Below are 23,509 nucleotides of genomic sequence, written 5' to 3' on the forward strand. Positions count from 1 at the left end.
TGGTGGCAGTGACCCAAACTGCAAGTGTAGTAGTGCCTGGGAGGAGCTTAATAGCTTCGAGAATGCATGCCCAATACCAGTTTTTCCTTCATGCCCATTGATTGCAAATGTTGTAAGCTGACCACAGTACTCTTTCAAGCCACTGCCAGTCAGTTTTTTCTGTCAAGTTGAAACTCATCTGCCATCCCTACAATAGAATTCATACCTTGAAAAGTCCTGTGACCTTCAGATCATGCTACATTTCAGCATGGCTAACCTGGTTGTTAAATACTCTTTAGCTTCTCATTCCCCCACCCCACCCCAGCTGCTCATTAATCCAATTATGAGTTTCCTTTATGCAACCAAACTTCTTGCCAAGTTGCAGAACTCTCGGAGTGATGTGTTTGCCTTTAGCGACTAGACAGCCCAGTAGATGCTGCTCTTGTGCTCAGACATCTCTGTAATTGGGACTGACCTCATTCTGATAGTGCAACACCCAGCATGTGCCCTCTAAGCACGCTACGAGAACTTTCTTCCCAGGAAGGCTCGCCGAGGTTAGTTTCTGCCCTGCAGTTAGAGCCCTGCCCCGTGCCTCTCTCCAGCCTCCCCAGCGAGGCATTAGGAAGGCTTCTGAATCACGTTTGGCTCCGTAGACAGTGCCTGGGCCCTTCCTTTTGGTCTCTGGGTCCTGAACTGGAGCAGGCTCCTTTGCTGGCAGGAATGTCTGTCTCCATCTGGGGAGTCAGTCTTCAGGTCTTCTCTTCATTAAGACATCAGCCTCACTCAGCCTTGCTCTTGGCTGCCAGCCACACTGACAAGCCAGCAGGAGAAGTTCCATCAGGAAGAGGTGTGCCGCCCTCTGTAGGCAGGAAGGCACCGCCTTGCCTGCGGGGCTGCCTGTGCAGGCCTTGTGGGCCTTGTCCCAGGGGAGCCTTTGGAACACTCTCAGCGTTCTGATTCTAAGCCTGCGGGCAGCAGCTCGGGGTGGTGCTATCTGTAGCGTTCTCAGTGTCTCCCTGGCTCACGTCAGGAAAGGATGGAGTTCTTCCACCTCCTTGGCCACTCTCATCTGTCTCCTGTGTGCCTGCCACCAGCTCTCGCAGCTCCAGGCTGTTTGGCAACACCCTGAGTTATGTTAGAGATACAATAATGAATTATACAATGGATTATACATAATTAATTTATAATAAAACACACACACAGTGGTTTAATTTCTCCAAGTGAATGATGTGCCGCTCGCCAGATCCTGCTGGAATACATTCCATAACTGACTGCTTCCTGGTCCGGAGGCGACGGCCAGCTGCCCTAGGGAGGGACCTTGGCAGGGGAACCTTCCAAGTCACAGATTCCCTCCAGGCTGCCTCTGGGGTAGGTCCCACAGAAGGATAATCCTTTACTGCCTCTACTATTGTTCTAGACATGGACCCTCATGGGGCTCTCACCCACCCCTGGACTGTCTGAGATCTGTTGTTTTCTTCATTCTCCCAGCCTTTCTCCCAGAGGATGGGAGATGCCCATGTGTTTATACTCTACCATTTCTTCCTTCCCTCCCTCCCTCCCTCCCTCCCTTTCCTTCCCTCCTTCCTTCCTTCCCTCCTTCCTTCCTTCCTTCCTCCCTCCCTCCCTTTCCTTCCTTCCTTCCTTCCTTCCTCCCTCCCTCCCTTTCCTTCCTTCCTTCCTTCCTTCCTTCCTTCCTTCCTCCCTCCCTCCCTTTCCTTCCTTCCTTCCTTCCTTCCTAAATATGTACTGAGTGCCTCTTTTGTGCCAGACACTGTCCTTGGCTTTGAGTGCATACAAGAACGAAACAGAGAGCCTTGCCCTGGTGGAGCTTATGTTCTGGCTGAGGGAGACAGACACTAAATAACAAAACATGATGAATGAGGAAGTCATCCGGCATGTTATAAAGTGATAGGTGCTGTAGAAAAAGAAAAGGCAGAGCAGGATAAGGGTGACCTGACATGATGGGGACAGGTTGCAGTTTTAAAGAGCATAGTCGGGACAGGTCTTGTGGAAAAGTGGCAGCCTAGGAGTTGCCAAGCCCTCCAGGAACAGGGAAGAAAGGTACTGCTGCACCTAACATTTGTAACTTTTGGTTTCAGATGTTCCAGATGTTTCTGTTCCTGCTGCTGCTGTGGCTTCTGCCCCTGACTGAGGGGTCCCTGCGCGCTGAACCCATGTTCACGGCCGTCACCAACTCAGTCCTGCCCCCTGACTATGACAGCAACCCCACCCAGCTCAACTATGGAGTGGCGGTGACTGATGTGGACCACGACGGGGACTTTGAGATTGTCGTGGCAGGGTAAGTACCTCCTGCCCTGGGTTTGACAGATACATTAGTCAGCTTTTGCTGTAATAGGGCCAGATAACAAATAGCTCCAAAAGCCCAGGGGCTTGCAACAACACACATTCTCATGCACTTGGGTCTTGGCCAGACTCAGCTGGGTTCTGGTAGGCTGTGTCCTTGCCTTTTTGCTGTAGCAGTGAGTTGGGATGGAGGGTAGATTGGAAGAAAAGTGCTTAATCCACAGGCTTTCCAGGGAGAAGATTTGAATGCCCTGCTTCAAGGCACTCTGTTCATATTTTGGCCTCCTTGGTTATGCAGGTGTTACTTCCTCACCAGTGAGACACTAGAGTCTCTATATACGAGGGATTTAAGGGTGACAATTATGGTAGAAGGGGATGCTCAAAGCTGCCTTTGCACAGCATTTTACACAAGACTAAGAAAACATGAATTGCCTGTTTCAGAGAAGGGGGGAAGTTGGCGATGAAGAAGGATAGTTAAACTTCCTCTAAATCATGCCTCGGCGCCCCCGGTCCCTTCTCTCCTGAGATGCAACATTGTGTATCAAGAAAAGATTTGGAGTCCAAATAGCTTGAGTTCATGCCTTAGATCTGCAGCTTTCTAGTTGCATGACCTTGAGTCAGCCCCTTACGCACCAAGATTCAGATGTATCATCTGCAGAAATGGAGATAGCAAGACGCCCCCCATTGTGAAGGTTCAATCGCTGTTGTACGTGAGTGCATTGTAAATTCTGCCAGTCACCATTGATAATCCTTATTTATGGAGCACTGATATGTGCCAGGCACTGTGCTAAGCCTTTCCACGCACTGTCTTATTTAATCCTCCTGACAACACTATGCAGTAAATATACAAGAAAAGGAAATTAGGATTCAGAGATGGTGAGTGACTTGCCCTCTATCAAGTAAATAATAAGTGGATGAGTCAGGATTTGAACCCCACGGCTCCCTAACTATAGAGCTGCTAAACTACATTGTACAAAGTTTAGTTGTCACTTCAAAAACCAGCCAATCAATAAATACACTCCAGGGCCCTGTCAACCTCATTCTAGAAGGCTGGAGCTTTTATGGCAGCACTGAACAAAGTAAATGGCAAGTAACATTATTTGTAGCAGTTGCATGTAACAGTAGAAACCACTGACTTTGGCATTGGAAAACCTGGTTTTAATCCTGTGTCATCCAATAGTTGTGAGCCTTGTGCAAGTTACTTAACTACACAAGCCCCCACTTTCCTCATCTGTAAAATGGGCATGTTGAAATCTACCCCTGCCTACCATACAGGGCAGTGGTGAGGATTAGTGCTGATGATGTATAGAAAAGATACTTTGTAAGTGCATTTCTTCTTTCATTTATTCTTTTCTTGTACACCATGAAGAGTAGAAGTTCCTAGATTCTAGATCTCATGGAAGTCTAGATTAGTGTGCTGACAGATAGAACTTTCTACGATGATGTAGAAGTTCTATCTTGGTTCTGTCCAATATGGCGTCCACTGGCCACGTGTGGCTGTTGAGCACTTGAGATGTGGCTACTGTGACCAAGGAACTGGATTTTTCATTTTATTTCATTTTAATATTATACAGCCACATTTAAATTAGACAGCACTGTCTGGGACTTCGGAAGGAAAACTAAAGAGCAGAGTGTGATAGAAAAGGGGGAAATAGGAATGGTTGTAATGACCCTTATTGCCGGGGGTGACCTGTGCAGGGCCGGAGCCAAGCAGCTTGTCTGTGTTCAGTTCTGTGACTGTCCAGTCACTCTCTGAGTCCAAGAGAAGCCTTCCTGGCCAAATCCTGCTTCCTGGAGCCTGTGCCGCTCTGCCAGGGTCTCTGGGTAAGGGGCGGTGATGTACTTCTGAGATGTTCTAGTTGGCCCTGCCTCCTACCAGATGACACCAGCCTCCCTCTGGTAGGCACTGGGAGCTGACAGAGGACAGAGAACAGTGAGGCAACTTCCCTTCTTCCTATCTTTCCCTCCTCCTGGGCCCCCACAATGATGACCAGGTTCTCCTTTCATTGGACAATGGGTGGCAAGCTCAGATTTCCATCCCACCCATCCTTTGAGGGGCAGGGGATTGTTACTGCATCTCCTGAGCACCCAGCTTCTTGCTTTCCCAGTGCTGGGCATGCATTTCACCTTCCTTTTCAGTGAAGCCTTTTTCTCTTTCTCTTCCAAGGAACTCAAGAAATTTGCTTTTGTGTCTTCTGTGGCAGAGCAGCTAGACCATCATTCGTAGGCAGTTTAGAGTAGATGTCTAAACCTTGTCTAGCTTGCTGCTTCCTGTGGGGCCTGTAGCACTTTGGAGTCATCCTCTAGAAGCAAGAACCAGACCATCCTGGGCCTTTATTCTGAATCAGCCAGAGACCAGGGAAAGGCCCTTGTCTCTTCTCCCAGCGAAGGGCTGAGCCAGGCAGCCCCTGTCTGAGAAAACTTGGGCTGCCAGGTGTTCTTCTAAAAGATGACATTGCTCACCACCAGCAAAGAGGAAGATTTACATAGAGGACAGGATGGCGAAATTGGGCAGCCTCCCAGCTCCAGGTCAGGCCTCCTTTGTGGCTGTTATTGACGCATTGTGAATTCTCAGAGCATCAGAAAGACACGTTCTAATTTAAGTACCAAAATACATTCCAAAGGCAAATATAACTCTTTATTATCTTCAGCTTAGGATGATTTGTCACTGTCTTCTTCTTTGGGCTGGATAACCAGGGGCTGACTATACAGACATATTTAAATCAGGACCTTGGCAGGTCATTCGGTCCACCCCTTGCCTTCCAATAAGGTCACACCTATTGTTTTTGGAGGCTCCCTTTATTTAGAGCCTTCCAAGGGAATGTGTGCAATCTTTTCGTAATCCAGCTCAGTTACTTATGTCAAGAATCTATGTGACTAATCTGAATCCCTCATATTCGAGCTTAGTAAGCCATTTCTTTTAACTTTTGTTTTGCTGTTACCTTTGAAGATTTAAACCAAGTGGTCACTACCCTTTCAAATAATGACAGCTAGGATCACTGCCCTGCCTTTCATGCCCTGTGGACTCCTTGGCAACATATCTGACTTTGACTTGCATTCAGTTTTATCCACCCTGCACCCATATTTAACTCTGTTTGATGGTAGACTCTGTTTAGGAATCACACAGCAGGAATTGAAATTTTTAAAAATTGAATGTGAATGCCTTTACCTGGGCACCTGCAGTCCAGCTCCTGACAGGACCCCCCTCTATTATCTTATAGACCTTTCCGTTAGCTGGCACCTGAAGGCCTTTGCGTTTCTGACCCCTGGGATATTGGGCAGCTCTTCAGTTTATAAAATGCCCACACTTGAACTAGTCTTGGATTTGTTGACCTTGTAGTGTGTCTGACTCCAGCCCTGTTGCTTTGAGTATTTACTCTCTGAATAGATTTGTTTTGTTTTGCCTTTTTGGTATCCTCCTTCTGGGTATTGATGGCATTGATTTTGAGCGTGTTGTGGGTGAGTTTGTGTTGTTTCAGAGTCTTAAGTTAATTGTGATGGAAGGCATGTGCACACTTCTGACTCTGGGAGGAGCAGAAAATGACCGCCCTTTGCTCCGCAGGGGTGGAGGAGGGAGAGGGCCGGCTCTGATCCTCCGACACAGCTGGGCGAGTGCCTCTGCATGTGGAGGGCTGATCTGTTAACCGGCAGGTGCGTGATCGCGGGTCTGGGTACAGTCTCCTCTTTGCGGGGGAAGGGGGAGGATTTGATCACCCCCAGGAGACGTCGGCGCAGGCACAGACCATTGAATATCTTTGAGACGGGTTCCCTGGGTAAAGAAAAAGCCTGGTGGCTTCTCCTTTTCTCAGTGGCACTAAATACCCAATCTACAGTCTCACGCAGTCTGGAAAGGAATCCCTGTTGGTGTCAATCTTGCACAATTCCTTTAGAGGAGATTTTGTTTCCTGGGATATCCCCAGAGGTCTGAAATAACCCCTCTACCCTGTCAGTTTCCAAGAAGTTTTGCCCAAATGGAAAGATTGTAGTGGTTCTAAAGTTTAAATCATGATTTAGATCAGTTTTTCTACACAAAGAGCATTCACTTGATAAAACCTTAACGCATTCTTCACACTTGGAAGGGTTTCTTTTAAAGGGATGCTACGTATTGTAAACCAGCGTTTCATTTTTTCTTAATTTTGCAACTGTGTCAGAAAACTTTTTTAATTTACTAAAATTAATCGAATTATTTTAAAGGCAAACAGTATTCAGTTACCAGATTAATCATAATCATATAGGAGATATTTTTGCCATTATAAGTAATAAGAACAATGATAAAGAATGAGATATTTATCTATGATTAAACCAAAGCAGCATTTATGCATTTTATTACCAGCATATATAGATATATGCAGTATATATAGATGTATATAGTGTGTATAGATAGACATAGTAGATAGATGTAGTATCCATGTACAAATATTTAGGTGTATGTAGTAAATATAAATATATACAGTACATATACATACACACACATACTTTCAACAAAATAGGAAAAGTACTTTTGAACTTTCAGTCTTAGCTGTTTTGTAAAATACCAATATGACGTTCTAATAGATTTGATCATCAGTTTTGATAACTTAAAAAGTTAGATTATTTCAGTTCCTCTTTTTTTAATTTAAAATACCTTTTACATTTTGATAACACAAATGTTTTATTGCAAAAAAATCCACACACGGGGCTTCCCTGGTGGCGCAGTGGTTGAGAGTCCGTCTGCTGATGCAGGGGACACGGCTTCGTGCCCCGGTCCGGGAAGATCCCACAGGCCGCGGAGCGGCTGGGCCCGTGAGCCATGGCCGCTGAGCCTGCGCGTCCGGAGCCTGTGCTCCGCAACGGGAGAGGCCACCACAGTGAGAGGCCCGCATACCGCAAAAAAAAAAACAAATCCACACAATATAGATGAAAGTAAAAATCCATCTTTACCAACTTCCCATCCCTACTCTAAGCTCATCCCAGTCCCCTTCCAGAATAACAATTGTTTCCAGTTTAGTGCTTATACTTCTGAAAATTTCTATGTTACATATATATTTTTAAAAATATGTAATTTCAAGAGGAATCAAACTGATACACATTGTTCCAGAGCTTGCTTTTCTCAGTGTAACATATTCATTGTTCGAACATATGGACCTAACCTAATTTTTTTAAGTTACTTAGTGTGGATGTGCCACATTTGTTTTGCCACTCCTCAAGTGACATTTAAGCTGTCGCTAATCTGTGACCATTGCAGACAATGCTGTACTGCACATCCTTACACACATATGCGGATGTTTCTCTGGGACGATACCAAGAAGTGGAAATGCTGGGAATGATATGTACATTTTATACCTTAATAGATATTGCCAATGTTACCAATCTCAATCTTTTTCTATGTATTCATAGCCTAGAAACAAAGAGTAATTTGGGGGATTATTGATATCAACAGCTATTCAAACACCTACTGTGTGTGCTTCCACATAGGCTCCAGGGGCTGAACTTTATCAATTTAGATGTAATAAAGAAGGGGGGGGGAGTCCTATTCTACATCTGTAAAAGAAGCTGCTGCTGTTAAAAACTGGATTGAGGAACTTCAATACTCTGATTCAAACTGCTAAAAAGACTTCCTCTAAAGCTTCCTCTGCAAAAATATATTTCTTAAATGGTTCACCCTTAACCCTAAGATTCATTGTCCTCGGTATCATGGAAGAATGATTGCAGGGTGCCAGCTCTTCTGCTATGGTTAAGCATGGACTGCCCCTGATTTTTTTTTTTTTTTGCGGTACGCGGGCCTCTCACTGTTGTGACCTCTCCCGTTGCAGAGCACAGGCTGCGGATGCGCAGGCTCAGCGGCCATGGCTCACGGGCCCAGCCGCTCCGCGGCATGTGGGATCTTCCCAGACCGGGGCACGAACCCGTGTCCCCTGCATCGGCAGGTGGACTCTCAACCACTGCACCACCAGGGAAGCCCTGCCCCTGATTTTGAATACTAATAAGACAGGAGCTGGAGCAGGAGCCAGGGCTTTTAAACCCATTCTTAAAACTTTTATAAAAGGGTTACTAAGTAGTGCATGACAGGTTTTTGAGAGACATCTCAAGGCTACATCTGAACCTCCTTCTCCCCAGCCCTGGGCAGCCAGAAGCAATGGGCAAAAATGCCACTCCCCACCTCAAGTCACAGATTCTCCTGACAGCTCAAAGGACTGAGGCCCCTATGTCGTTACCCTGGTCACACACACACACACACACACACACACACACACACACACACACAGCAAGGTGTCAGGAGGTATGGTAGGCAGAATAATGGCCTTCTAAAGATGCTCATGTCCTACACCCCAGAATCATGAATATGTGACCTTGCACGGCAAAAGGGACTCCACAGAGGTGATTAAGTTAAGGACCTCAAGATAGGAACATTATCCTGGATTATCTGAGTGGGCCCAATGTAGTCACAGTCCTTAAACGTAGAAAAAGAGAGGCAGAAGAGGAGGTCATAGTGATCTGATGTGAGAGTGGCCATGGAGGGAGTGGCCCCAAGACAAGGAATGTGAATGGCCTCTAGGAGCTGGAAAAGGTAAGGAAATAGATTTATCCCTAGAGCTTCTTTTTGTTTGTTTGTTTTTTTTCGGTACGCGGGCCTCTCACTGTTGTGGCCTCTCCCGTTGCGGAGCACAGCCTCCGGACGCGCAGGCTCAGTGGCCATGGCTCACGGGCCCAGCCACTCCACGGCATGTGGGATCTTCCCGGACCGGGGCACGAACCCGTGTCCCCTGCATCGGCAGGCGGACTCTCAACCACTGTGCCACCAGGGAAGCCCCCTAGAGCTTCTTGAAGGGAATGCAGCTCTGCCAACACCTTGATTTCAGCACAGACCAGCGTTGGACTTGGGACATACAGAAGTGTCAGATAATCAACTTGTATTGTTTTATGCCACTAGGTTTGAGGTGATTTGTCACAGCAGCAATATGAAACTAATACATTAGGTAAAGGTCAGGTGCTTGGCGACATTTCTCAGAGAGGTGATGGCCGTTACCTCCGAAGATTTTAATAGTATTATTTTACTAATTTCACAGCAATAAAAGAAATACACCACCCACAAACATATTATTTAGAAGAATAAAAGAATATATTTAAAAGAAATACATCACCAACAGAAGTATTATTTTTATTCAGTGACATTCCCCCGAGAACAGGTTCGGTTTTGGAAAGAAGCCCTTACATCACACTTCATTCCTAGGTGGCCATCCACATTAATTCACCCTGCAGCTCGCTGTGTGACACCTGGTACCATGGGTGGTCGGAGGTGGGGAGAGGGGTTCAGAACTTTTAAAGATCTCACTGTCATTGCTGAGGCAAACACACTCACTTGGGTGAGGTCATAAGTGACTTGTGCCCCTGGGGAGATGCAAACATTCCGAGAGGTCAGAGCAGGTGGAGAGCACTTCTGGCTGAGAATCACAAAGGCCTTGGAGGGGCATTTGGATGGTCACAGGAAGGATAGGTTAGGTCTATTTAACAAGGGGGCAAAGGCCTCTCCATGTTGAAGAGAACTTTAGGCTTATTTGGATTTTGTTGTTTGTTTGTTTTTAAATTAATTTTTTTAAAGCATTTTAACAAAAGACTGATTTTCACAGAGTATTGAAGAGTATTTAAAAAAAGCTGCTCCAAAATAGTAATATAATTAAGACACTAAAATTGCCTTTGCTGAAAACGGCAAAGCTACTTTTAGTCTGAATTTTTCATCCATGCAGAAAGTAGATGTATGCCCTGTCTCCAGTCACTTTGCTTTAAACTCTCTTCTCCCATTTTTTTAAGCGGTGGGCTGGATGGAAGGTCTTCCTTGTCCACTGCGTCCCACACCAGGCTCCCCAAGGTTCAGGCCCACAGCAGGCAGGAGCCCAGACCAACCCTCCACCCCACCCTCACAGGCCTCAGGCCTTCTTCCTCTCCCCCCCCCTCCCCCTCCCCTTCCTTCTCCCAAGCTCACCTCACACTTCCCTCCGGAACAGGTGCTATTTCCACTCCTGGAATCACTTCTGCTCTGGGGGTCCAATCTGACCCCTGCCTCCCTCTCTTGTGTTTTTCCTCATACACCCCTTCTCCCCAGTGCTACTGACCTGGTGAGTCACTTTCTTTCAAGAATGCTGTGGTTTTGACTTAATTTTCCCTCTGAGGAATCAGTTACTTTTGAGGCACAGGTATCTAAGAAAGCATTCAAGGATGTGAAGAAGCTAAAAGCAAACATTCCCCACTTCAGATTTTTACATGCTCTCCCCTCGTTTACCTTCACCTGTTTGCAGACTAAACTTGTGAAGGGGTGGAGGGCAGAAGCAATGTCTTGTATTTTACTTCCATCATCTCACTTTAAACCATCACAGCAGTCCATACGATGTGTAGTATTTAATTGAGTCTAAGTCACACATTTTTTCACACTTTTTTATCGACATATAGTTGATTTACAATGTTATGTATTAGTTTTGGGTGTACAACACAGTGATTTAAAATTTTTATAGATTATACTCCATTTATAGTTATTATATATTGGCTACATTTCCTGTGCTGTACAACATATCCTTGTAGCTTATTTTATATATAGTAGTTGGTACCTCTTAATCCCCTACCCCTAGTGATTTTAACATCTCTAAAATTGGGATGTGACCTACAACTGGCAGCTTGCATTTAATTGGCAGGGTTTTTTTCTCTAAAGATATATAAAAAAATGGTGTCTGATCCCTGATGATATTTTAGATTTGATGAAAGCACTGTAGATAGGGTTATCCCCATTTTGCAGATGAGGAAATCAAGGCCCAGAGATCTGCTGAGAGTCATAGAGATGGTGAGAGGCAGAACTGTTATTCTATATGTGCCCGTTAAATTAGGTTTGTTAATTGTGTTGTTCACGTCGTAACGGTAGTCCATTTCTTTCTGTGGTTCTGTGTTGTTGTGTATATGTTGAGGCTGCTTTATTAGATGCAATTTTAGAATTCTTTTTTTTAAATTGAGATATAATTGACAAATAACATTATATTAGTTTCAGGTATACAACATAATGATTTGTTATTTGTATATATTGCAGTGTCTTAAGAATTCTTATATTTTCCTGGTGAATGAAAGCCATTATCATTATGAAGTGACCCCAGCCATCGCTAATTATGCTTTTGGTCTGATGTTATTATAGCCACTCCATCTTTCCTTTTGTTAATATTTGACAGGAATATCTTTTTCCCATACTTTTGCTTTGAACTCTCCAAAGCCCCTGTGTTTTAGGTATGTTTCTTGTATGCAGCATAAGTGTGGCATAAGTGTGGCTTATGTTTTTTTCAACTGTTTAACCATTCTGCTGTCCTGTTACTAATGAGGTTAGTCCATTCCATTTAATGGGAACATTGATATGTTTAAACTTGTTTCTATTATCTTATTTTTTTTAATTTCCAGGCTTTCAATGCTTCTTTTCTTTTTCTTTCTTGCTTTTTAAAAATTGATTGATTTAGGGGCTTCTCTTTTTTTTTTTTTGGTTGTGAGGTAAAGATTCTTGTTTTTGAAATTTCATTTTTTGCCTCTACTGATTTGAGATTTATACCCTCTACTTCTGTACTTTTAGTGGTTCCCTTTGAAATTTTATGGTACATTTTTAACCTAACAAACTCTAAAATTATCAACCCCTTTCTATAACAATACAGGGATTTTAGTACTCTTTAACTCTGAACACCATTTCCTGGTATACATATAGTACTTTAGTCTTGCCCTTTGCAAACCCTGTAAGTTATAATTATCGTTATTGTTTTTATCTAAAAGCAGTGTTTTTATTACTATCCATTTTTACCATCTTATTTGCTCATTTTTCTTCTTACATCTCAGAAAGACCTTCCTATCATTTTTCTTCTTCCCAGCATACCTCTTTTAGCTGTTCTTACTGAATGCCAGTTGCTGGTAAAATCTCTAAGTTGTTGTTTAATCTAAAAATATATTTATTGTATCTCCATTCTTGAAAGATAATTTTTCTGCATTCAAAAATTTTAGGCTGACAGTTTTTATTCCTCTGTCACTTGTTGCTAAGGTGCCAATCACTAGTAATGTCACTCCTTTGTAGGTGGTCTGTCTCTTGCCTCTCTTTTTTGTCTTTTGGATTTTGCAGTTTCACTACTATATGTATTGATATGGGTCTTTTTTTTAACCCAGCATGTGCTTCCTGAGTCTGAGGATTCATGTCTCTCATCAGCTCTTAATGGTTCTCAGCCATCATCATTTTAAAACTCTGTCCCTTCTCTCTACTCACTCCTTATAGGACTTCACTCAGACATGTCAAGTTTTCTCATGCTAGCCTCCAAATCTCTTAACCTTTTTCATTTTATTCATCTCCTGTCTCTCTGTGATGCTGCATCCTGGGTAACTTTCCGGGTATATCTTCCAGTTCACTAATTCTTCCTTCAGTTGCATCCAAACTGTTGAGTTTTCATTTCAAAAACTGTTTCTCATTTCTAGGAGTTTCATATCCTTTTGCAAATCTCCCCAGTCATTTCTGATAGTGTGTTGTTGCTTACTCATTTATTTCATTCTTTGTTCCGTTAAACATTTCTTACATAGATATATTCTGTATTTGACAGTTCTGATATCTACAGTCCTTGGGGGTTTAATGTGTTCTTAGCTTTTTGTTTTTTTCTTATGCTTATTTGGAGTGGCTTCCCTTCTTAGTATATTTGCTTGATCTTAAAATGTGGGAAATCTGTGGCCCTAAAATGGAAATGCTTTTTACCAGAGAGGATTTGTAGTTATCTCTGCCGAGGGCCTGGGGGTCCTACTAACCTGGGAACACTATAGGTCTCTCCAAGGGTTAATTTAGGATTTAATGTAGGATTCTAGGGTTCAGCATCTCCACCATGCTGCCAGTTCAACCTATTTGTTTACCACTCATTGCTTCCAGATCTAGTTTTGGCTCACTTTTCTGTGGGATGGGGTAATTTGTGGAGATTTCCCTTAAGTTTGTACCCAGTAATATATTAAAGATATGTTTTATCTGGGACCTACTTGTTTTGTAGTGATAAGGCCCTTCAGCAATCTATCATATGGATGGAAACATAAGTCTGGGGTTGTCAGTAGGTTTAGGATCTGTAAAACTTATTTTTCTATTACCAAGAAGACTTGGGAGGGTATGTGCAGTTGAAAGAAGTAGTATTTAAGAGATTCTCTTCCTTATCTCTTCAGAGGTGCTTTAATTTACTTTTTGCAAAATAGAAACATTTCTATAGCATGGGACACTTGGGTGTGAAATGGAGAAGTATAGGGATGTGTGTTTATGGGGCGAGAAGCTTGTGCAATAAGCCACATGCACTCAAGTAGCCAGGCCAGACCCTTGGACTGTGCCTCAATGGAGGAACAGGGGAAAGTCAAGATTAAAGTCCGTTTCCAGTGTAGATGATACCATATAAGGTCACTGGTGTTTGGTTATGTCAACCAAGGAAATGTGTGACTGTGTACATCAAAAAGAACCCCTTCCCCCTCAGCAGCCATCTTTCCATGTTGTTTATAGGATTACAGCCCTATGAAGTCATGGGCAACTACCCAGTATCCTTTGACATGCCCTAGTGTTTTGGTCACCCTGTTTGCTGGCCACGAGTGGGCAGTGGTGGGATGAGCAGGCTAATGAGGCTACCTGGTTGGGAGCTACTCTGGAGAGCAGCGTTGCACTGGTGGAATCATCAGAATAGGGCAGCAGAATCTTCTCTTTGAACCTCCACACTGTCTTCATTCCTTCTTTTGGGAAGAACATTCCTTCTCCTTTGGCGAACTGTTCTAATCACAGGATCCTTTGGGGCTGCCAAAGTATCCTTTTGGCCACTAGGGATTAGTCTGGGGTTCTCTGTGACCTAAGACTGTCCAATCAGCTTCTTGATCTGAGATTTTTCATCCTGAATCTAAGGGAAGCTCTACCTTTGCTCTTGGATCATGAGTTGTAAGACTATATTACAGTACTACCACAGACATGTCCCCATCCCCCATCCCAGGGAGGAACCTGAGAGAATAAAGGTTACACCCAGAAAGAAGAAGAGAGAATTCTAGGGGCATCAAGGCCATGGTTCCTGTACCTTTGAGGTCCCTAAACCTATGGGTCTCCTGCACCTCTCCTTCAGTTCTGGGAGCACCTTGCATACCTTCAATAAATTCTCCTCTCCCCACTGTTTTCTAGACCTAGTTTCTCATCTAATGCCAAAACTAATGATATGTAAATTTGGACAAGGCAGCCCCTTTACATGCTAGAGCAAGCACCCTATCTGGTGCTGTGTCGCAGACGAGAGCTTAACCGTCCTAGCCCCAAAGGAGATCCTGTGGCTGCCTAATCAGAGGAAAGATTCTTAAGGATATATAAGAGCGGTTGACGATCTGTGATTAGTGTTAACCTATGTTTCTGAAGGAGTTTTTGCTAGCTGGATCAGATTGAAAAGGAAACTCAAACCAAAGAAATACCATAATGGTATTCAATTAAACAGTAAACATTCTGTATATATACTTTGATCAAGAATTCTTCTTAAAATTTGCCCTCTCACTTTAGATTGTGGACTCCTAAAGGCAGGAACTTTCTCTTTTTCGTCTGTGCACCTACAGTGCCTAACACATAGAGTTCAATAAATGAATGAAGTGAGATAGGCAGGAGTCTCAAGGATGGATAGAGGGTCTTAGGTAAGGGGGTTAATGACAATAATAAGCATTAGCTATACTCAGAAGCAATTGATTCAAGGACTTTAGTCTTGAGAGCAACCTCAGTCAAATCAATAAACAAATCCTACGTATGCCTACCTGCCACGTGCATAGCTGTGTGCTCTGTGCTTTGGCAGATACAAGAATACAGACCCTTCCTTCAAGGTCCCTGTGTTCATTTCCCTTTCATTAAACCACAATAATTGTTTGTTGACTGAGTAGTCCCAAGGAACTGACAACACTATTGAGCCTCCAGTCCTGGTTCTTCCCGGTTCCTGTCTAACACCTCAGAGAGGCAGTAAAATGCACCACTAGCTACAGGTGCCAGCAGCCTTGTTTTGTTTCTTTGTGTTTTTCTTAACATAAACTTTTCCATCAGTCATCTGTTGTCCATATTCTTCCCTCCAAGCCAAAGCAAATTATGGAAGAAGAAGGAGGGAGAAGTAAGCTAGCCATTTCCCCCAATTCCCTCCAAATAAGATGGGCCATAATTCTAGTTCCTTTAGTATCTTTTGAAGTTGTTCCCCTATTCTGGGAAGCTGTGGATGCACCAGGCTATAGCCAAGGCTGCATTCCTCCATCCCCCCATCACTCATTGTTCCATCTGGCTGGCCCGGGAAGGCCTTGGTTAAGCCATTTCAGCCCCTGGTTCCTGGACAGCACCAGAGCCTTGGAACAGACCCAGAGGCTGAACGCTGTCCTTCCCCCACTGCATCCCCACCCACACACAAACCATTTTGCCTCCACAAATTAGGAAAACTTTGAAACATATGGCAAGTCTCATTATAAAAGTTTCCTTTCCATACAATTCATGAATGGCAAAAGGCAAGAGCTAGTGAAATAATATATCTCAGAGTATCTAAAATCCAAGTCAATCTTTGGAACATATCTAACATTTCATGGGGAAATAAATCTTTAATTTAAAACTAGGAATTAAAAAGAGGACAACTTCATTCTTGGTTCAAAAAGCTAGAGAGCTAAAGAAATTTTCAAGGGACACTGGTAACTTTATGATGACTTTCAGACAATAATACTTCCAAGGCTGTGGTGAAGACAAATGAGATAAGACATATGAAGTGCTTATAACAGCATCTGGCACATTCTAAATGCTCAATTTTTAGCATGTTGAGGGTGATTATGTTTATTTAATGCCTAATATAACAGAACCAACCCTCATCTTAGAAACCTAAGTGTTTCTCTCTATCCCTTTTTCCATCAATGGAAAAAGATAGCACTGTGGAACATTTTCTGTTTTTAAATTAGAACTATATATCTTCTGTTGTTAATTTTTAACACAGTCATTTACACATTTTTATACTGTGCCGTCTGAAGACACGCTGTCCTAAATTAAGTTGTCTTGTATTTTACTTAGTTTCCTATAAATCAATGTCCCACCTAGAAAAAAGTTTGTTTACCCCTATTATATGACTCAGCTTTTATTCATTCATTCTGCAATTTTTTTTTATTAAGTTACCATGTGGCAGGCACCTTGCTGAGCCCTGGGGATTAGCAGTGAACTAGAACAACTCCCACCTTCACAAAGCTCAAAGAGAATCAATGTGCCTGATGAATTAAAGAAATTTGTACTTTGGGAAAGAATTTCAACTTCCTTTAACCAAATCCTGTATCAGAATTCATAATTTGTAACCAGAGAGGTTTCTCGCTTCCACTGTCCATTTTTGCTAAAATATGCTAATAAGAAATAGAATGATAAAACAAATAGTGATAGAAAAGAGAAGGCATGACTTGGGCAGTCCGTGAATTAATCAGCTCCTGAATAATCAAGAGGTGATATATAAAATGTAAGTATCATAGTTCATGCCTTCTTAAATAATTAAACCTATTAAAGAAGGGACCAAAAGACCGCATTTCAGAAGAAATTAGTAGCCTGAAGGCAGAGGGTTAGCAAAAAGGAGCTCTATAGTCGCATGTATAAGCCTTTTCTATATTGTAATAAACCAAGCAGGTAGCAGTAAGAGGGATGGTTATATGGATTCTCCCATATATTTTAAAGTAGCGGGTGCCAACGTAGAGGTTGCAGAATAATTACAAGGCATCTGAGAATCTACCTGTGCGTGGGCATTTTATCAATAGACACACAGCGACTCTTATACAGAGATTTTTTTTTAACATTAAAAAGGTATCTTCATACTTGAAAAGAGTTGAAAAGCCATGGTCTTAAAATATGTGCTCATGTACTGTCAAAGGAATGGGGCTAAAAGGAGCCAGAGAAGGGTCACTGAAAGGAGAAGAAAGAGTGAAGCCATCAGACAAGAGATGGAGAGAGGATGAGAGACTGGAGCAGTAGGAGAAAAAGAAGCGAAGGAGGAAATGTGCATGAGATATGGAAGGGAAATATGGAGTCGTGCAAACCTGCATTAAAAGTCCAGCTCTTATGGGGCTTCCCTGGTGGTGCAGTGGTTGAGAGTCCGCCTGCCGATGCGGGGGACACGGGTTCGTGCCCCGGTCTGGGAGGATCCCACATGCCGCAGAGCGGCTGGGCCCGTGAGCCATGGCTGCTGAGCCTGCGCGTCCGGAGCCTGTGCTCCGCAGCGGGAGAGGCCACAACAGCCAGAGGCCCGCGTACCGCAAAAACAAACAAACAAAAAAGTCCAGCTCTTAAAAACCTTGTGGTTGCCAAGGATGGGGGGAGAGGTGGGGGAGGGATGGAGTGGGAGCTTGGGGTTAGCAAATGCAAACTATTATATATAGAATGGATAAACAAGGTCCTACTGTAGAGCATAGGGAACTATATTCAATGTCCTGTGATAAACCATAATGGAAAAGAATGTTTTTAAAAAGAATGTATATATATATATGTATAAGTGAATCGCTTTGCTGTACAGCAGAAATTAACACAACATCCAGCTCTTTCTCTTTCAAGCTGTGGGACCTTGGAAGAAGTTACCTAGCCTCTCAGAGATTTGGTTTCCTCATCTATAAAGTAGAGACAGGAATAACTGATAGCCTACTTCATAGCACTTGTGGTTACAGTTAAACAAAATAATGCACACAAAATGCTTGGTCTTGTGTCTGACGCGTGGAAAGTACCCAAAGGTCAGCTACCACCACCACCAGCATCATCATTTCTTACTGTCCCACCTTTCATCTGTCCATGAGATCTTTCAGAGTCTTACCTGTCAGCAAACACCTGACTGTACCTTCTGGTCAATTTTTACCTTTAATGAACTGGATTAGTCAGAACTCTTTTGATTGCAATAGAAAGTAACCCTTGCTAACTTATCCTCCCCCTCACCAAAACAAAAGAGGATGTAGTGGAGGCATATGGGGGTAACTCACATAACTCAAAGAAAGTCTGACCCACTGAGCCTCAAGAAAGCGGGCACAGGGGAAGCGGGGGGACGTCAGGATTGACAGGAGCCAGAATCCAGAGACGGCTGGGATCACTCTCCCTGACCTTCTGACTCTCATTCCTGCCTCTGCATCCTGGCCTGTCAGCCTGATTACTTCAGAGCATCTTTCTCCCTGAGTCTGGAACCAAAACAGCCAGCAGCTCCTGGCTATATGTCTTCCCAGCCTGGCCACCAGAGAAAAAGTTCCAATGACAAGAAAGGGGTTCTGAGTAGCCGTGTGCCCATCCCTGTGGCTCAAGGAAACCATCTGGTTAGGAAAGGGGAAAGGGTTGATCCTCCAAATATAAGGGGTTCTGTTCCCAGATCTAAGAGGGCAGAGTGCTGAGCAGGCAGACAACCGTGATACAGCCACTTACTGAGCAAACGTTCATTAAACACCTACTATGTGCCCACACCTGTATTCAACACTACAGACACAGAGGCAGCCAAGACATCCATGGCCCTGCTCTCATGGAGCTAACATGCTAATGGCAGAGACAACAATAAACAAAGAAACAGGAAATCTGAATTTCTGTAGAGAGAGAAGATGCACACATATGCACAAATGTGCACACACGTGCACACGCACACACGCGCATGCACACACACGCCTCTTGGGAAAATCCCACACAGCCAAGTGCTGTTACACCTTCATGATCGCCCCCAGAGGCCTTGGGCACAGACCCATTCCCCTTTCCAGGCCGCCCTAGAATCCCTCAGTTACATCATCCACTTTAGCACCCATTTATCTTCCCTTCTAACCCTCAATTTTAGTCCTTTTGAAACCTATTGAGATCCAGTGATGCAAAAAAGACACCAGCTAAATTTCCAAGAAAATTTGCATGTTCAGAATTATGAACTAAAGGTAGGGATGTCTGGAGAAATGTTCCACATGAACTCCGGTCAGGAAAAAAAAACAAAAGAGAAGAGAATAAAATCAGTGTCTTCTCAGAGTGTGTCATCCGTGAGAACCATGGCTTAGGAAGGAATTAAGCAGGGCCTGTCACGGGGGGCCAAGGGGCTGCAGCATTCCAACCTCACTCTCACGCATGTTAGATGCATGTATTTTTATTGGATGCGTTGGATGTATATTCGTGTGGATGTGTTCCAAATATTTTTTTCTAATTTGAATATTTTTAAAATTATGTGAATGATTTTGGCAACCCTGTCTTAGCGTTCCTTCATTTTTAAAATATATTAAGAGTCTCAAAAACTGGAAATGACCCAGTCCTCTTAAATTTTGGGAGGGTCTGGTATTAGCGTTTAATGAGCACCTACTGTGTACCAAACTCTCTGCTTTGCCCCTCACATGCATTCTCATTTAAGGAGGTGCTATTGTTTCCTATTTGTAAAGGAGGAAAGTGAGACCCAGAGGGTCCTGCTAAAGGTCATGCAGTTGTTAAGGAGTGGAGCTGGGAGAAGACTGTGTCCCATTTGGCTCCAGGGCCCAGACTCTTTCCTTCCTGCCACAGGTTCCTGAGCTGGGAGGGTCTGGGAGGAAGTTGTTTTCACTTTGTAGCAAAATTAACTAAATAAGGATGATGTAATTTTTTCATAAAGCCAAAAATATTTCATCTAAAGGACTGATTTTTTAATTCTAAGATCCTGTCCCTTCTGATTTTTTTGGTATTAAAAATATTTTTATGGTTATCACATCATAGATGGTAGTTGTTGTTTTCTTCATTGCCCTTAGCTGGCAAAATAAAACATTGGCAATCCCGTGTGAGTGCTGCAAAGTCTGTGTTCTGAAATTTTACTGTGCCATGATATCTCCAAGTGTGGAAAGGACTGCTCTATATAATGTTGGCATCTCAGAAAAGCAGAGCTGCCCTTCATTGAGGGCCTGCCACGTGCGGGCACTGGGCTGGATAGTTTTCATCCATTATCTCAGATCAAAACACTAAAGGGAGGCCTTGCCCTGGTTTTACAGATTAGGAAACTGAGGCTTAGAGAGGTGAGGGTCCTTGCCGAAGCTCTCGGGCTCCAGCCCCACACGTTCACTCTCCCAGGGAAGGATGCAGGCTGCTTGTGAGCCCAGCGTCTCCCCGCCCGCTGTGTATTTCACTCCCAAGCGGCCCCCTCCCACTTCCAGGGAGACACTAGTGTTCCCGGCTGAGGTTACAGCCTCCTCTTCACGTCATGCTGCCTCTCACAGAGCCCACCCCTTCCCGCACACACTGAAGCTTTGATAGATTTCACAGCCTCCATAAACAACATGTTAGAGTGCTGAGGCCAGCTCTGGCGACCCTGTTCTGGTTCTCTGGTTGGAATAACTTCCTGGAGAAACTCAGCAGTGAGGTGGTGAGCTCAGTGTGTCTGTCGCTCATCGGCCAGGGCCACTGAGGTCAAATAAGGTCCCCGGAGCCCTTGGCAGTTCGCAAGGAGGTCTCTTCTTTCAGTGCAGGCCAGGTCGGGGCGGTGGGGGGCAGCGGCTGCCCAGAGGGCCTCGGGCCTGCCTTGCACGTTCACGGTGGTCCGGGTGCGTGCACGCAGCCTTCCCTCTGTGAGCAGGGTGTGGAGTGTGGTTTCCCCTGTGCAGGCTGGGGCTGGTAGTCTTGGGAGCATGCACATGTGGTCTACACGGGGGGACCTCGGCATTTTGCAGAGGCAAATGCACCTTTGGGTTGGGTCTCACTCGTGCCGCAGCTGATCCACAGTCCCAGCCTCGAGGTGTGGCCTCACGTGACTGCCAGCTGCGATGGTGGCAGCCATTCATGCAGACAGGAAGAGGGCCTGCTTTCTTCATTGGGAGAGGAGAAAACTGAGCTTGTTCCCTGGACTCTTGAGTCTCTGGGGGAAAGAGACAGGGTCTGGCTCTGCCTGGAGAAGATGGACCAGACTGTAGACCTATGTATTTTTTAGGTGATAACAGATAAAGGGAAAAACTTGCATCAGCTTTTGGAACTGGAGATGGCCCACGGGGCCAGTGTAATTTACAAAGTGAGAAATATGTTGACGAATAGAGCAAAGCTGAACATTATACATAACGTTAGGCAGGAGTAGTACTAATCATGGCAGGACTGAGCTGTGGTTCCTGTTTGTCATTCTTGGGTGCTTAGTCTTTAGTCCCTCTTCCTAAAAACACCCTCCCTTCCTTCCTTGTGGGAAATTGCTTCTCCCCTTTTGAAGATTCTTCCGTCAGATGCCAGGGGTGGAGCCAAGAGGGGGGCACGAGCCCTAAGCACATCTAATTGGATTCTCCCCGACGCTGTCATTTTGCGGCAGAGCAATGTAAGGATGGAAGAAACATTTGGAATTTAGCCATGTTTGCTACAGCATCTGAGCTGGGCTGTCAGAGGATTCTGGCTCCTTCTGGAGCTGTCTGTCTGTCCTGAGCCTGGTCCTTAGGCCTTCCCTTTGAACCAACAAGCTCCCCAGTAGCCTGACAATCAGTTCCTTTTCACAGAAGTTAGACAGAGTCAGTTTCTGTTATTTATAACCAAAGAACCCCAGCAAGTCTCCCCTGCCCAAATCAGTGCCGTCCTCTTCTTGGTGGCCCCCTGGAAGCTCATACACCTGGCTCAGCAGTGCGGCCCTCGCTCAGTCGGTGCTGGCCCTCCTCCTCTGAAATGGCTTTAGGGGGCTGTTTCCATGTCACACAGGAACAAGTGACCTTCAAACTATGCCTCAGTTTGGACCCAAAACAACATTACCAGCTCAATCGGCTGGTTATTCACCAGACTTGGCTACAAATGCCAAAAAAGCCTTTTGACTGTTTCCAAAAATAAAATCCAGCCTCACAGGGTGAGGATCTGCCACCGTCGTGCTTATTCCAAATAACATGGCATCGATCTTGAAGACAATTCTCCAGGGAGTCCCCAGAGTATCTGGAACAATGGCAGCAGCCTTGGGATAAACAACTGGCGTCTCTGGGTGACTGCTCAGCAGGGGGAGGGGTACCAGTTTGGACGGATATATTCCGATGTATTTATTAAATAGCTCATCTCATTATCTCATTATCTCAAAGTCATACTCCATGGTGGAGACATGTTTCTAAGCCTAAAAATTAGACTCCGTTTTAAAAACCCTTTGGAAAATCCCCTACATACAGCCTGAGAAAACGGCCCCACCCCAGCACCAAACTCACTCTGCAGACCTGGCCAGGTAAGGATTTCCCCCTTCACGCTGGAAGCAGTGGCTATAATCCGTTGTTCTTAAGCAGGATGTGTGTCCTCTGCTCAGGGATGGACGGCAAACCTAAAAACAAGAGAACACATGACATCCATTAGCAAATCCTGCTTCTAGAGCCTCTTATGTAGGCATCATGCTTCCTTGTTTTTTAAGTTTCTCTTAGATTGGGAAAAGTCTTGCCCTTAAGTCTCCCCAAATAAGAATGTGAGTGTGAGTGTGTGTGTGTGTGTGTGTGTTGTGTGTACATACGTTTAGATGACACTGTGGGCACCAGATCGAAACAGTAGAGTGGACAGAACACACCCTCCCCACCCTCACCCCATCTTGATGTGATCACCTGGCTGTGTACACATCCAGTCAAACAAGAAGAACAATAAATCTGCCCTCATCCACTCCCTCGCCATTGCCAGGCTCAGGGTCCTGGGCCACCCTGACAACTGAAGAATCCCACTTTCAGGCAGCAGCAAGAGAAATGTGGTCGTTCTTGATATTTCTTTTGATAGGGGGGAAAAAAAGGAAGAGTGAAGCTTCAGAATTGACTTCTGTCTTTTGGTGTCTTACAATTTCCATCTCTTTGTGATCAAAAGATCACGGTCCAACAAGGGGAGGGAAAGAAGAATCTCTACTTTTGGCAGGCTCCAAGACAGTCTTGGATTCTTTATTTGTTCGTAACTCATTCCTGTCAAACATTCTTTTTCTATCTCTTGTTATAAAAAGTTGAAATGCTAGTTTCTCAGTGGATGTCTTGTCTTTAACTATCTGTCTGACCTTGGACAAATTCTTTAACCTCTCCGAACCTGTTTTCTTGAGTGTTAGCACAGCATCTGACACAACACAGATGCTCAGTAAGTATGTGTGAGTGAATGAGATGATTTCTCAGGTCCTTTCAGCTGTAATGCCCTGTGGCTTTCCTGGTAATTGAAGGGAATATAACAGTGGGTTCCCTCCCTGTGGTGGACATCTCTGTTGCCCCTGGGCATGTTTCATATTCATTTGGGGCATTTATTCTCAAAAGCATGGTTATGCCATCCTCCTCAGCATGTTCGGTACCACACTAGGCATATAAGGTTCATCTC

At 44.3% G+C, this 23,509-nt stretch overlaps 1 protein-coding gene across 3 annotated transcripts in view; it reads left to right on the top strand.

Moving 5' to 3' along the window:
* The window catches only part of CRTAC1 (cartilage acidic protein 1), a 133,970-nt gene that overhangs the window by 15,696 nt on the left and 94,765 nt on the right, over nucleotides 1-23,509 (top strand). For all 3 annotated transcript variants that reach the window (XM_030865265.2, XM_060286853.1, XM_030865263.2), the window contains exon 2: nucleotides 2,079-2,278. In XM_030865265.2, the coding sequence (XP_030721125.1) occupies nucleotides 2,079-2,278 (200 nt within the window). The remainder of the gene's footprint in view (nucleotides 1-2,078; nucleotides 2,279-23,509) is intronic.

The sequence above is a fragment of the Globicephala melas genome, chromosome 16 (assembly GCF_963455315.2).
Source record: "Globicephala melas chromosome 16, mGloMel1.2, whole genome shotgun sequence".
In the NCBI taxonomy this organism is placed as follows: Eukaryota; Metazoa; Chordata; class Mammalia; order Artiodactyla; family Delphinidae; genus Globicephala; species Globicephala melas.